The 16507-nt window shown below is 44.0% G+C and overlaps 1 protein-coding gene across 1 annotated transcript in view; it reads right to left on the bottom strand.

Annotated features, from left to right (window-relative positions):
- Nucleotides 1-235: 235 nt before the first annotated feature.
- Nucleotides 236-16507, bottom strand: part of bnc2 (basonuclin zinc finger protein 2) — a 144026-nt gene continuing 127754 nt past the window's right edge. The window contains 1 exon segment of the mRNA XM_080759588.1: nt 236-7550. Coding sequence (XP_080615714.1) covers nt 6623-7550 — 928 coding nt within the window. The 3' untranslated portion in view covers nt 236-6622.

Raw genomic sequence — 16507 nt, 5'->3', positions numbered from 1 at the left:
CATGGGCTAATTAAAAGAGGCCAGTGAAAACCTGCTGAAATCGCGTTGTCTCGTTAAAACGGCTTGATTGACATATTGTCCCCGTGCCTCTCAGTAAAAATCTCTCACTTCACAGAAAATGGCCTCCCTTCAGGCTACTCCACTTCAACTGCACATAGTTTTTATGTTTCATGCCCCCACCCTCGCTCTACCCTTGTTCATGCTCAGTTGAAGTAATGTGATGTCGACTTGCCAGTGACTGATAAATCTTTAATATAAAAATTGTACAAGAATTCTGATACAAATTACAAGAGGTATTTGGACAAAATATGAATAAAATTCCATTTACATCCCAAAACCCTTATGCATTTTATGCAAAAACCATAGACAGTTATGATACAGAAACAAATACAAATACAAGGAAAGCAAAAAAACTAAAACAACACTAAAATAAAATAAGAAAACAAGGACCATTTTTTTCTTCCTCACTGCAAATGGGAAAAACCTGTTCAGGTTACATACAGTATTCATGAGGCTACCGACCAAAATCACCATTATGAAATCAAAGTGACGCAAGCTCCTGTGCTCTGTTCTGATCGTGTGCGGAAGCCATGCTATGCTAGCAAAAACAGGGCTGTCAAGTGTGGACGTGGTGCCATGGGTGTTCCACTAACACAAAACCACAAATGCATTCAGATACATGAAAACACAATTGGAAAGAAAAGAGAACAAACTAAAAATAATGTTTTATTCACAAATCTTCAAGCTTATTTTATACTTAATGGTAAGACTATAAAAATATGGCAATTGTGTGATGGGAAACATTTACGTTTTTAAACCTTTTGACTTTGTAGTAATGTGAAAGAAGTGTTTCTTTTCCTTTTTCAGCATTGTTGACATGTCATAGTTTCCAGTTTCAAAATTTTACGAGGGTTAATCCTCTGTAACACATCACAAAATACTTAAGACTGAAGCAGCTATACAAATCCATCATTATATATATTTATTATGCTATACCACTTAACATTTTCATCCCATTTTGTTCCATGAATTACCTTGACCAGAGAGCATGCATTTAATGTCACCTCCCTCCCTCCCTGTTAAAACCATAATACATGTAGGTTGATAACTTTCACGCTGGACCAAAGCCTAAAATTGTTATTGGGACAGAAGCCTGTGTGTGTGTGTGTGTGTGTGTGTGTGTGTGTGTGTGTGTGTGTGTGTGTGTGTGTGTGTGTGTGTGTGTGTGTGTGCGTGCGTGTGTGTGTGCGCGCGTGCGTGCGTGTGTCTACTCTAGACTATCAGAATGCCCAGAAAGTAACCCCATAACACGGTTGACCTCCACGCCAGCAATATTTCTTTTTAATCTGAAAGATGGTTCAAAATGGTATGATAGCTCATTTTGGCCCCGAAACTCTTCAATTGATGCTTAATGAAATATTAAAGGGTTTCCTCGGCTGAATGGACCAATGAGGGGCCCCTGGGGAGACCCAGGGAGACTGTAATGGTCCCAGTAGGCTGGTCACTAAGGTACCCTCTGGACCCGTACATGTGGCTGGCTGTGGACGTGTGGGGAAGAAGAGGGAGATTGGATAAGGCCCCCCTCCCTTCTCTCTCTCTCTCTCTCTCTCTCTCTCTCTGGGTGGAGAGAAGAACATTGACGGTCATTTCTCAGAGGGGAGCAGCAGTGAGGAGTCGAAATGTGAGCGGTGGCTTGATCTGCTCTCCAGCAGGCAATCAACAAGAAGCAGACCCTGGCTCAGAGTCCCGGGGAGCCCTGGCTCTGACTGCTCTCTAGCCTCTCCCTCTCTCTCTCTCTCTCTCTCTCTCTCTCTCTCCCTCTCTCTCTCTCTCTCTCCCCCTCTCTCTCTCCCTCCCTGTCTTCTTCCCCTGCTTTGTTAAGCGACTGCTGCAAAGCAGCTTGACTCCATCTCTCTCACTCTCACTCTCTCTCTCTCTCAATGGCTGCTGGACAGTCTTTTGCGTGTTGGGGCAGTTTTCTTAGCTCATTAACAATCCCTTAGAGCATGCAGCTCTGATGGTTATGCTGGTATATACACAGACAGACAGACAGATGAGAGGTGGCAGTTGTAAGATCATCTTTTATACCTCATGCACCATTCTGCACAAATATAGAGAGAGGTCTTGGATCACAGAGATGAGGCTTGATCTACTTGTTCTAAAGACAACCCTGGACTAGGAATGTTATTTTAAAGAAAATCTTTGAAAATAGCCAATCGACAGTTTGCCACATCATGACGTGTTGTTTGCATACTGTAATGACATGGCCAAAAAGGGGACGGCAGGGTTAAAGTGGTTAATACTTCTGTTTCCGCAGCTCAGAGCATGATTATAAAGACATGTTTTATATAAACATGTGCTCGTCTAGCGTCTTTATAATGCGTTTTCATCGTTAGGCTTTTTAAACATTGCTGTCACAGTATTAGCCGTTAAACGCATGGGGAATAGGGTTAGCTGTTGTTTCAGGGGAAGTCGGGACTTTGTCTGACACCATTTTGAGTCAATGCGAGTTCCTCCCTAATGAAATGTTAGTCCGCTCCATAGTGGCTGGGCTATAATAGTTCATACTAGATGGGGAGTTTCATTTCCTGCGGGGCAATCGCGCTCCATCTTGCCTCTGCCCCTGTCCGCTCCATCACCAGAGGTTAACAAGTCATCTTGTTGCTGTCATCCCTCTGGCCTGTAAGTGGGATAGTGTGTGCATGTGTTTGTGTGTGCGTGTGTGCGCGCGTGTGTGTGTGTGTGAATATGTATCTGAGTGTGCTCCCATTGTGTTTTTGTTTTAGAGAGAGACACAGAGAGAGAAAGAGAGACACAGAGAGAGAGAGAGAGAAAGAGAGACAGCTGTCAGCATGTATCCTAGAGTAGTAGCACTCCACAATGTGTGCGTGCGTGTGTGTGTGTGTGTGTGTGTGTGTGTGTGGCAGAGAGAGAGAGAGAGAGAGAGAGAGAGAGAGAGAGAGAATGAGTGGTAGGGGGTGCTACTATGTAGTGAGTGAATGAGGCAGCTAGCGGCTCAGTGAAGCTCAGTCCTCTGGGAACAGACAGGGGTTCCTGTACTCAATTTTCCCTTCACTTGGGATAAACAGGCAATTACCCCATCCCTTCTTCGTACGCCATGGCCGTCCAGTGAACTTAAGCATACACTATTAGTGGGTGTCCCTATAGGACCCAGTCCCGCTGCTGGGGGACGGGGGAGCCAGTGAGTGACTGGCGGGTGGAAGGAAAAAAGAAGGCGATGTTAGATGACTGACTGCGCTCTGACAAATTGAGAACGAGGGAAAGGGGGTGGGTGGGGGGGATGGGGACAGGGGAACAGGACCCAAGAGTTGAAACTGAACTGAATTGGATAAGAGGCGACTGGCAAGTGAATTAAACCTAGCATCCCTATACTGTGTATGTCATAATGAATTAAACCTAGCATCCCTATACTGTGTATGTCATAATGAATTAAACCTAGCATCCCTATACTGTGCATGTCATAATGAATTAAACCTAGCATCCCTATACTGTGCATGTCATAATGGGAATAGTAAACAATTCAATGAAGTATAGCTGGTCGATTGGCTATTTTCATTATTGACGTATACAAAGTACACCGGGTTTAAGTGGTTAAAATGAATTTAAACGAATTGAGCCACAGTGCATTGTACAGTGTTAAAGCTGAATTTGCTCTCTCTCTATCTCTCTCTTTGTCTTTCCTGCCGTTGTCACATTCTTGTCAGCAGCTGGGGCGTCTGGCAGCGTTACAAAGTGACAAGTGAGTTATTAGACAGATGAGAGGTGGAGCGGCAGGGACGCCTCCAGGTAAAGGAGAAGAAGAAGCACATTTTTAATGATGCTCCCTGTCATTCCTTCTTCCGTAGTCAGCCCTCCACCTCTGCAACCTTTCCATCACTTTCTCTCTCTCTCTCTCTCTCTCTCTCTCTCTCTCTCACCTATGTCTATGCACTCTGTCTTTCTTTCTCTCTCTCTCTCTCTCTCTCTCTCTCTCTCTCTCCCTTCCTTTAAGCTGCTCATTGCCGTGTAGGCAGAGCGTCAAAACAACAACAAAGATGATGATACTCAATGATGGGTTACAGCATAACAGCGCAGGTGGTTGCTGTGTGGGTCACACACACACACACACACACACACACACACACACACACACACACACACACACACACACACACACACACACACACACACAGAGAGACAGAGAGAGAGAATACTTGCACTAAATGGCTTAAGACAATTAAAAGGTAGAAATGGGATTTTGCAATACTGTCATGAATATAAGTGGTTTGGATTTGAACACTGTACACAGCACACCACGTAACACTGCACACGTTTCTTCCCATCCTCTCTGAGCTGAGAAAAGAGGAGCACATGCCTTTGCTATAAAGCCTGATTTTGTATACTTAGTTGTACATTGTGTCACACGCGTGCAACAAAGCAGAAATCAGGCATAACACACTGGATAACCAAAATAAGGAACAATCATTCTGTGTTTAAAAAAAAATCCTTTTTACAAAAGGTTTTCTCATTCTGGGCCATTAAAGAAAAAGAAAAGGAAACAATAAAGCAAATGTAAGGATAACATCACCCTTCAATAAATACCCCCTTTCCCCTCTAGCTACTTTGCCCAGTTACTGGAAATACTTGTACCTTAAGATTTAGTTATGAACACAATTTGAAATGGCTTCAAAATGATAGCCAAAGAAATAGTTTGTTCTTTTCACAGAGCACACTGGTTGTTGACAACCCAGCAACGGAAACCGATACCCTAAAATATCACAGCAACAAAAGATTTAAGACTCAAGTGCATCATATCAATCCAATAGGGCTATAATTACAGTACAACCTTATACTGGAGGACTTTTTTCATTTTTTAAGTGAATGCTTGTTTTGGTCACAGTTGAAGGACTATTTTCTTTTCATCTTTATATTTCCCACCTTTTTTTCTTACATCCTCTTTTTTTTCTTTTTTTCTTTTTTCAAATCATTAAGACGCCCATTTCTTTACTTGGAGTATGTCAAAGAACATAAAAAAAACAATCGCCGGCTCTTGCATTGATAAGCCGCGGTGCGACCGTGTCACAATAAGTACATGCAGTAGAAAGGTTCTCGCCACTGAACCTTTTTGAGCTAATTACGGTGATGGTACCTGGTAGCCACACAGGAGTTACTCCTTTAAACAAAAGGGACAACAGAGAATAGATTCCTTAGCACAGCAAAACGAAATGTTGTGTTCATAGAAAACAGCAGTTCATATTCAGTCACGCACGGGATCCGTTCTGAAGGAATAAAAGTATGTTGAACTCGGAGACACTTGACTCGGAATGGGGGGAGGGGTGGGGCTGGCAGGCGCTTGAGCATGGGGTGAGATCTTGTTTTTTGTGTTCAAGACGGCTACGTGTGTTTTCCATTGTGAGGACATAGCATTTGAAAAAGAACTAAGCACGTGCAAAATAAAAGAGGAAAGAACCTGGCACAGGGATGTTGAACATACTGTCATCTCCCTTGGCGTGTTAGCCTTCAATGACTCCCCCAAACAGCACCAAAACTCACCACTGCAAAAAGTCCTTGTTAATAATAATATTACACATCCCCTTGTATAGATGCAAAAGTGCAAAAAACTGAATTGGTATACTAAAGCTAATTAACATAAACGGAAAAAAAGGAAACGAAAAATCAATCAAAGCAGAAATGGAAAATTATATCAGTTGTAGGAGCCAAAAAAAGCATGCCGGCAACCTCTGAATATCTAACAAGTAGATAAAACAAGTCACATGATATTCTTTTTAATTTTTTTCATCCTACTGCCTCGGTTTTAAATGTGTCTTTGAGGCCAACAGAAATGAGTCAAGCTAGTTAAGATGCTACCTCTTTCTTGCCTATAGCTGGAAGTATTGTACTTTACTGTAACATAAAAACAATAACGAGAGAGAGAGAGAGAGAGAGGGGGGAGGGGGAACAGAAATTAGAAGCGAACGACCATCAATACAACTGTTATACACCAAAAAGCCTCTTGGGACATTATTTACAAATGAACTTGTCATGCTCTGGTAAAGGGGGTGGGGTTCCTTTAAAAGCTATCATTACACAAATACAACAAGAAGAGTTTAACGTTTTTCTCATTTTTTTCTTCAACATTATCAATTTCGCAGGCAAAGTCACAAATAAGATTTTGAATAGATTCTTTGGAGATGGGACATTGAAACAAAACTGGAGAGAAGTGTTAAAGGAATGAGGGGAAGAAGAAGTGGGTATATGGAGGAAAAAAATGGTGGAGTCATTTCTTTTTTTACTTTTGGAATAAAGGGTAGCCTACTCCACGCACATCAAGTGTCTTATCCTATTCTTCCAAAGAAGGAAAAGTCAAAAGTCACAATGCTCAGTTTTTTTTGTTTGTTTGGAAACATTATAGTCATTGGATTTTAAGGGGGGTTTTAGAAATGTGGAACAATGACTTTAATAGGGGACGGGTAGTAGGCATACACGCATTTAAGCTTGTATTTGATGACCCTGGGAGGGGATGGAGTCAAGATCTGATCTGAAGAGGAGGAGGAGGAGGAGGGGGATGGTGAGGGGCCAGCAGTCAGACTGAGCGGAAGGGATAGAGCTAAACGTCATTCTCTCAGTCTATGACAGAGGAGAAGGGCATGTTTTTGTGGAGGTTGGGGTTCTGCGAGTGCCGGTTGCGGCTTCGCACGGAGCTGAACACCATGTTGCAGCCCGGGATCTTGCACTTGTGCATCTCACGCAAGTGCACAGTCTTGTAGTGCACGCGCAGGGTCCCCTTGTTGCTGTACATTTTGTGGCAGATGTTGCAGAGGATCCCGCCAATGCTGCCGTTGGTGGTGCCCCCGGTGGACGAGAGCAGAACCGGCGAAGGGGATGGGTCCATGCCCTCCCCCCGTGCCTCTCCTTTATCCCGGCGGCCTCTCTCGGCCTGCCGGGACGAGCAGTCCTCCCCCTCACTGTCCTCGTCCTCGTCCCCGTGTCCCCCCTCCTCCCCCTCCTCCTCCTCACCCTCCAGGTCGTCCAATAGGATGCCCTCGTCGCTGCACTCATCCGACTCGTGGGAGGAGTGGATGCTGCCGCTGGACTGGATGCTGGAAGTGGTACTCAGGTCCAGAACCATGTAGTCGTCTGCCGGCCGGCCTCGGTAGAAACCGTTGGTGTGTTGGTGGTGTTGGTGGTGTTGGTGGTGGAGGTGTTGGTGCTGCTGCTGCCGCTGGAGGTCTTGGTGGTGGTTGAGAAGAGGGTGGTGGAGGTGGTGATGGTGGGGGTATTCGTTGTTTGCTGGGGAGCTGGCATCGCGGTTCAGTCCGGTGGTTTTGGTAGTGATGGCGTTGGTCATTCCTCCCAGGCCGGTGCCAACGATGCCCACTCCAGCCAGCGCATCTAGGCTGGTGCCCAGGTGGTGCTGGTGCCCGGCATATATTTTGGCCAGGAACTCGGCCCGCAGGTCCTTGGGCAGGGGCGTGAGTTGTGGGTCGAGGACAATGTCATCCAGCTCTTTGGTCAGCAGTTTACGGTGCAGGTTAATGTTGGAGCTGTGCCTGCCGTGTCAGGAGAAAACACACAGCTGAACGTCAGATGGTTGTATATCAGGTACAATGGCACTATATTTGGATGTCTTTGGAGACAGCAACATGAATTTGCACACAAGCAACAAAAACAAATCATATTTCATGAATGAACAGCACCTGTCAAATAAAACCAGGCATGCTATTTCATATAATATAATATATATTAAATAGTCTCACACAAAATGTTTGGTAGGTCTCAATTGGACTGTGTTACACTATCCAGGAAGTGCTTGTAACTTTAACTACTGTAATTATGTGGAGTAACTACCCTGAGAGGAACTCTATCCTGCAGCTCTTCTGACCGTACAGTATACTGGAGCACAACATGCTAACATGGAGAGAAAGAGAGCATCCTCCTAGCGTGTTTACCACTGTCAGCATGTCTGCCCTGCACAGCCCTGTCTCAAATCCAATAGACTCTGACTCAATTAAATACTCCACCATATTGAATGGGAGTTTATCAATTGATTCGAGCTGTGGTAATGTGATAATCGAGGGGAACTGGATAGCATATTAGCGCCGGGCCCTGACAGCATTATCGCATTGGCTCCCTATTGGAGGTGGCTTAATCGAGCATCACTGCCCATACCGTGAACATATCATCCTTGTAGTCCTGGCTTTAATAAAGACAGACCTTTTTTTCTTTCCCCAAACACAAGACAAGCAGTAGTATACCATAATGCGCCACAGCCGATGAAATAAAAGAAACCAGAGCTATGTACAGTAACAAGTGCCATGCTAAACGCCACAATGCTGTTAGTTATTTGGGGTTAGCATACAAGCCATGCTCAAAGGATGTGAAGTGAAATGGGCCTGACAAGCCGAACTCGATGCATTTTCCACTCCAATTTCACAGCTGCCAATTCAAACTAAAGGAAAAGAGGGAGACCCACAGCACACAGTGACAAAAAAAAAACACACAAAGACAACTTTAAGCAACTAATGACTGGTGTCAGGAATGACCATTCACATAAGGCCCCACTCCTATCATATGAGGGTCAGAACTGTAAATGAAATCATAGAAAGCAGCAAACACCCAGTGTTTTTGTGTGTCTTTTTCCATGCAGGGAGGGCACATATGTGTTTTAAAAATAAAATAAATAAAGAAGAGGGTCAGTCCTTGGAATGACGGACAAAATAAAAAATAAAAATAAAATGGAGTCAGAATGTATTGTAGAGCTTACCAGCAGTGGCAGGGTTGATGCAGTCAAAAAGGGTCCCTCTCCTTTAATTATTTACTTCCCTATCCGACATTCTCCTGCAAGAGGTAAACATACATTCATTTGAGGGACCCTTTTCTATGAACCAGGCAACCAGGAGCCCGTCCACTGGAGCATCGTCAGCACCGAGGGGGAGAGCGAGCGTGGCAAATCGATTGGCCGTGGCTGTCATTGTTCGCACACACAGAGTATGTGCGCGCGCGCATTTGTGTGTGTGTGTGTGCGAGTGTGCTCGCTCGCGCAAAAAAATATACTACTTCCATACTGTGGGACTTCGATCAAAAAGACTATATAAATCCTTTGTTCTTTTATCCTTTGATAGTGCAGTTGCACCCATATGTGCGTTAGCTTATGGCTAAAATATGGGAGTCGTGATTCAGTTTCTGTGGCAGTGTCTGGTCAGATACATGTGTTGGCATTTGGGCTGAGAAAGGCCAGGATTATTAAAGACAATCTATGGTACAAATACTGTAGTGAATGGGGTATATATTATGCAAATCTGGTTAATTTACATTTACATTCGCAGTGATAACTAACAGGATTAGGTGTACGTTACATGACAATCCGAAAGGTGCGGGATGCTGTACTTGATGCTCAGGTAGGCGGGTCCATTGCAACAATGTCTTCCATCGCTATAACAACACCTTCACACTGCTAATAAGCTCTAGGTTGCCATGGCTACCTACAGGTCTCAAGATGTTAAAGTCAGACATGCTAAATGCCATGCAGTTAAGTTCCTGTACTGTACTGTACCGTTTAAAACAAGACACTAAAACATGAATGCATACCTGTTCTACAGTACCACATCTAAATGGAAAGATATTCACATCATTCACAACTACGCTCATCTTGTAATATTTTTAAATGTGACAATGACAATTATATACACACACACACACACACACACACACACACACACACACACACACACACACACACACACACACACACACACACACACACACACACACACACACACAGGATATCAAAGGATTATAGAATATAGATGTGTAACTGCCATTGTTTGGACATGATTCACTCACTGGCTTTACAATGCTGTACGCAGCACAATGCAAGTACGTTGTTATATCAGGGAGATGTACATTTTAAGCAGGTCTATAACAAGCTAGACGACTAGAATAAGGTGATGCAGTACAGTCACTGAACGTATTTGATTATTCACCACCTGTGATGGAAGCGTATATGTGACTTTCCATCACTGCAATCAGTGGTGGACAAAGTATATGCTAAAGTAAAATAAAGTACATCTTCGTTTAAATATCAATGCATTGCTGCATTGACATTTTGGAAGTTTAAAACAAGTCAAAAGTACAGTATATTTTAAATGTAGCAAAGTGAAAGTCATGTGCTTGCAAAGCAATGCAAAATGTACTTCAAGCGATAGCTCACTCTGAAAAAGACTTGACTCACCCCATCCCACCCACCCCACTTCAATTCATGGATATGCATTTGTTTTTGTCGCATTCCTTAGCCAATCATTTGATTGCCAATCATTTGATCTCCCTATGGAGACACAAAGAAGAGCATAGGGAGGTGGTCATCAAAATTGTCTTAGGAATGCGAGAAAAACTAAAAGATATCCAAAATGTAATTTTGGGGGTGAATTATACCTTTAATCATAGTATTCAAGTAAATGTGCAGTATTTAGTATAGTGTCCACAAATGTGTGTTCTGTTCTACAGAGACCAGGTTGGTCCAGACTGAACATACTTATCCCTTCATTTATCAGCCTCTCTGGCCCATTTTCCCTTTCCCTCTAACTGCATGGCTTCATTTCAGTATACTCCATGTTTCCAGCCCCAAACCAACGCCTCAACTACACCTCCCCCTATCCCCTTCCTCCTTTCAACTCCTCCACCTCCCTACTGCCTCCCCATTGGCCGGTAATGTGGCTGGCAAACCAATTTTGACGGTCTCATCTTCGCCCAAAAGACGGGGGAGGCCTCGTGAGATGCCATTTTTTGTCAGTGCAGAGGAGGCAGCCCGAGCGTGTGCCTGTCCCGACCGCCGTTAATCATCTTTAGGTTCCTGTGATGGCCCTTGTCCCTGTGTGTGTGTGTGTGTGTGTGTGTGTGTGCGCGCGCGCGCGTGTGCATGCACCCGCATGCATGCACCCGCATGCATGCAAACTTGCTTGTGTGTGCATGTTTGTGTTAGTGCAGATGCTAGTGCGTGTGCAGTTGTGTATCATACACAACTGCACACGCATATACTAGCATCTGCACTAACACAGTGTATGCCTGTTCATGTGTGCAATTCAATGTCTGTGTGTACTGTAGATGCATGGATGTACTGTATATCTGCGCATGAGCCTGCATGCAAAAAATTGCGCAGTGTAAAAATGTCGTTAAAATAACTGTATATGTAGAAATTGGGTCAATTCTTACACTCTTCAGAGTTACATTAACACTGAGGATTTGACTGTGTGCGTGCGTGCAATCCGTGCCTGCATGCATGCGTGTGTGTGTACACGTGTGTGTTGACTAAATGAGTCCTAATGTGTAAATGAGAGGAGAGGCGGTGGTTCTTTGTCTTTCCTGTCATTTGGGCTGCGTTATGAGGTTTGTCTGGGAAGTGGGAGGACAAGAGAGTTTCGCTAACATTTATCACTCTCCGTCACTCCTCAGACTGTCCATACTGCATCGTCTCATTGTGCTGCACAAGCACCACCTGAGAAATAATTACGCTGTCTGAGAGTGAAGATGAAGAGATTTAGTTTATTACCCATGTGGGTAAAAAAAATAAAGAAAATTTGTATTTACAATATTACAGGATGTAATAATTAAAGACTTAATTGATCCGCTATACTTCGACAAGGAAAACATTTATTTTAATTATTACGGGATTACATTTGTAGATTTGCCCTGCTCTCTTTTCAAATAAAATGGATACTGGAACATCATATAAGATAATTAAATTACTTACAGTGCTAACTTCACATAGTTTCCCTCACTGCTATCATATCCTCTATTTATAGTACAATGTCTTCTGCAGCGTCTAGAGCTAAATATTTTACTGCAAGATCTGTCCAAATGCAAATGCATCACAAGGAAACTGCCATTGAAATAAGACAAAAAAGCATTATTTGCAGGGAAAGTATCACACTTTGTAATCGTTTGGACATTTTGATCTGGTATGCGTGGCTTGCCATTAATATATTCCCTCTACATAAGCGTTGGGCTCTTTGTTTATGAGAGGCGAGTGAAGAGTGGCTTGTGAGGGAGCTGCGCTGGTCCCTCATGCTGTGAGGGGAACGAGGGAGAGGGGAGGCAGGGAGAGAGAGAGAGAGAGGAAAGAGAAGGAGGAGAGAGGAGGAAAGAGACGCTCAACATAATTAACCTTCACTCTGTCTCCCTCTGCGAGTGGCCCATGTGTGGGGATCGTGGGCTGCATGCACACCCCGGTGCACTGTGGGAACGAGGAAAAAGGCCAAGGAAGTGAACGTGGGCTGCTGGCCACTGCGCCGACGACGCGTAAAGTGCAGGTTGAAGTGGCAGAAGGACGGTTTAAGGGGCAAAAAGAGTGTGATAAAAAGGGGGATAAGTGAAAGAAAGTTGTACGACCAATTTTGAAAATATGATTAATGAGGCTAATAATGGCCATGATTACTGGTACGCTCGCCTTTCCACCAGTTAATCACAAGGCTTCTTCAGGGCTGCTGTGGCTGCCGCTGACGACCGCTGCTCGCTCCCCACAATAAATATGCAATCATTTACCTCTGTGCTGCAGGCAGCCTGGGGGCTAGGGGGAAACACCCCACTGTGCAGCCACACGCACACGCACGTACATGCACACTCGCTCACACACACACACACACACACACACACGCTCACACACACACACACACACACATACGCATGACGTGTGGTTTGCTGCAGGCCGCATTAGATTATCCTCAGCTGTGTGTGTGTGTGTGTGTGTGTGTGTGTGTGTGTGTGTTCCGCTGTTTACTCTAGTCTCATTAACATAATGGACCCGAGACGATTGATTTTGATCTTTAGCTGTGTCATCACATTTGCAGTGTGTCCCACTCTGACGATGTCATTGTCTCCGTTGTTTTCCCCTCATTTGCCAACGAGGCACAGCACATCATAATGTCCTCATACTCTTATTCACTTTGGAGCCTCTGTTTAGGGGTGCGCCTACACACGCCTTTGGGATGTCACTCAAACTGAGATGACGGGATAATCTGATATGCGTACTGCGTAGGTTGGCGTTCATTGTTCGGACTGTAACAAACAAATTGGGCTCCCAGGTGATGCTTTAGTAAGCCATTTTGGTTCATCTTCCTATTTTTTATAAAGAAAACACGTCTCACTATTCTGTCGTTAAACTTCCGTTGAAAGTCTGTATTGTTAAGATTTTGATTAGTCATTGCACTTTCTTTTGTGGCCAAATCATCAGCAGTTTGCAAAAAATCTCTCCAATAATGCTATTTACCAATAATACAATTTGAAACTACCTCAGCTGCATTTTGTGCAAATTGCTAAAGTTGTGCCAGTTTGCAATTTCAAAGTGCATAACGTTATCAGGAAAAGAGAGGGAAAAAAACTGTCTCTTATGAAAATGACCAAATTATTTCCCCATGTTACCACTACCATTACACTCAAACATACATTATGTAGTTACAGGATTATCCAGGGACACATTTGATGAGAGCTTGGCCGGACCACTGGCTGGGCCCTAAAACCCCCAGAATTCCTCTAGCACTGCAGTGCCCTTCTGTCTCTGCTGTTGTTTTGCTTCCCATTTGATCCAAAAAGACCAGCAGCACAGTAATATCTCCCATATGCTACCAGGAATGCAACTCCATCACCACACAAAAGTATGGAAACAATATAGAGTGTTGCTATAAGTCAGTCTAGAGAAAAACTCCACTCCACCTATGAAGTCCCCTCAAAGATGCATTATGGTCATTGCAGTGGCAGTTGTCCTTGCTCCGCAATATACAGTACACCGATCCAAAGTTGAATTCAATTTAGCTTAATCAAAATGCTATTATCCACATTTAGGTTTTCTATTTTGTGACCTCGATGTCTTTACCAGTGACAGATGGGTTTACGTTGAAGCATTAGCTTGTTGTTTCATCCTTGAAACAAAGCATTTTGGTGGCTCTAATTTCACCCTTGTTTCAATTAGGAGGAAAAATGAAACGGGAACTGGAGCTTATTCTGCTGTCACACATGTTACGGTATAAAAGCTTCAGCTAGATGCATTAAATGCAGAATGTAAATACACAGTAATGTAGAGTTACTGTGTACATTCTAAAGCCCTGCTGTTTACCACATTTAGGTTTTTTTGAGGGGACAATTAGATCTTGATCCAAGGTGAAGGATAAACGTTTTCATCTCTACTTGCTTACGATTCTGAAAACTATAACCTACCCACTTATACTCCTTCAACAGCAATCCCTGATTGTACTGTAAGTCAGTGCTGGAGTTAAGTGTTTTCTTAAAAGCCTTTAAGGGGTCATGGCAGCTGATGCTAAAACAATTAAAGCAAAGAGCGCTTATGTCAGTGCCCTCCGATACAAAATAAATGAATGGCTAAATGATATTGGAGACACATGTGACAGTTTTAAGGGTGGGACTCCCAGTCACTGTGATTCACTCTTACCATTAAGAACAAGTTAGGGTACATGTGATTACCGCTGCCACATTTCCCTGTGTAATGTTTAGCCTTCTCTTGATTGTTTTTGCTATGCTCTTAAATTTGTGTCACTCTAATTCACACCATGAATATTCTATGTAGATCTCTTACCCTTTGAATGCTCAGATAAGGAGCAGGCTACTGCTATCTACTGGGAATGTTTCTATAAAACTAATTAAAAAGAGATAAGGTGTAACCAAGACCAAATAGTAAATCTCTGTAATCAGCATGCATGCATGCGTGTGCACGCATTTGTTTGTGTGTGTGTGTGTGTGTGTGTGTGTGTGTGTGTGTGTGTGTGTGTGTGTGTGTGTGTGTGTGTGTGTGTGTGTGCGCGCACGCACGCGCGTGGATTTGTGCACATGCATCTGTGCTCGCATTATATGAGTGCATGCATGTGTGTGTCGAGACAGCAGGCCTGTCACGCCTCGGGCGTTCTCTGCGCCCGAAGCCCTATCAGGGGAACAGGTAGCTAACAAACGCATGGCTATGCATGCTTTAATAACACTTCCTGTCATCTCCCTTCTGTCGGCACAGCTGTGTCAGGTGAGCGTCGTGATTTCACCTTTGGTAGTGCCGTGTAGCTGGACGACCCCCCTCCCCCCCTCCCCTCCTCCAATTGCCCTCTCCGTATTCACTCTGACACAGTCCCAGAGTCACCTGCTCTATTTGCACGCTGCTAATGAACAAACAGTGCTGGGAACAGATGCCACTGAAACAGGGAACTTGATACGAAAAAGGCCCCGGGTAGCGGAATGAACAAGGGTCTGTGTGTGTGTGCGTGCGTGTGTGCGTGAACGCGGGTGCATACCGGTGTGCATGTGCGAATGAGAATGAGACAAAACACTGAGTAAAAAATAAAAAGAAATCCCCTCTGAGAAGCTTTGTTTGCAAATTACAAGAAGGTAAAGGGAAAAAGGGAAACATGCAGCTTTCTTTTCATCTAAATAAGTGTCGCTTGTCACGGCCGTAACGTGATAAAAAGGTTTTTTTATCTCCCATTCACCCCCGAAGGGCTTAGAATGAGTGAGCCTCTCGACCGCGCTGCGTGTCATTACTGAGAGACACACGGGCTGTGCTTGAGAAGAGCTGTGCTAGATAGACAGATAGCTGCATGGGAGAGAGAGGGCTGAAAGACATGCATTTGTTACATTCGAAGCGCTGTGTATTTTAGAGGGGCGGGACAGAATTTACAATTCCTTTCAAGGGCCATTTTATGCCGCGGCCCTGCTGCGTTGAGTGACTGGAACTCTCACAAAAGTGACCTCACTTGTTTACACGACTGCCAGGGGAATACTGTAAGCCTCACTGAGCACGCGTGTGTGTGTGTGTGTGTGTGTGTGTGTGTGTGTGTGTGTGTGTGTGTGTGTGTGCGTGCGTGTGCGCGTGCTGCCAGGCCTCTTGTGCCAGTTTTTGATGCTTTAATATTTTTATAATGAAGCTCCTTGATTTGATTCATTCTAGTTGACGTGAAAGTCAGCAATAAATTATCTATATTTGAATATAATGTATGTGACTCATTGTCTTGAAGCTATTATATTAAGTAATCCCATTTTATGCCAAAACAACTGTTAATAATTCCCTCTGAGAAAATAAGCTGCCAAGGACTTTTGTGATATGACAGTGTGCCCTCAGTATGTGTTATGTTGCATGTTAACCTCATGCTACAGTACTTGCTAATGTATATGATCTGGGTGGAAGGAATAGGGTTGAGCTTGTGGGACAGTGATGTGTTAACGAGCCCAGGTGAGCGTGGCTAGCCTCACCTCCAGATGTGCTAATAAATGCAGTGGTTTGACAGACTATGTTAATGCATGAGCCTTCACCTGCCTAGTGACACGGTGAGGCAGGTAACGAAAGGCAGGTAAATGACACGTGTGTGTGTGTGTGTGTGTGTGTGTGTGTGTGTGTGTGTGTGTGTGTGTGTGTGTGAATTTCTCACACTGACACTCTTCTTAACTTTGCCTTGATAAGGAGCAGATGTCCCTGAACCTTTCTTTTACCATTCCGTTAGCTAAACAGATGTTAAGTGATACA

Source organism: Protomyctophum bolini, assembly GCF_963924005.1.
Source record: "Protomyctophum bolini genome assembly, chromosome: 3".
Taxonomy (NCBI): Eukaryota; Metazoa; Chordata; class Actinopteri; order Myctophiformes; family Myctophidae; genus Protomyctophum; species Protomyctophum bolini.
Note: the sequence above shows the minus strand (reverse complement) of the source record. Positions and strands in the feature narration are given on the sequence as shown.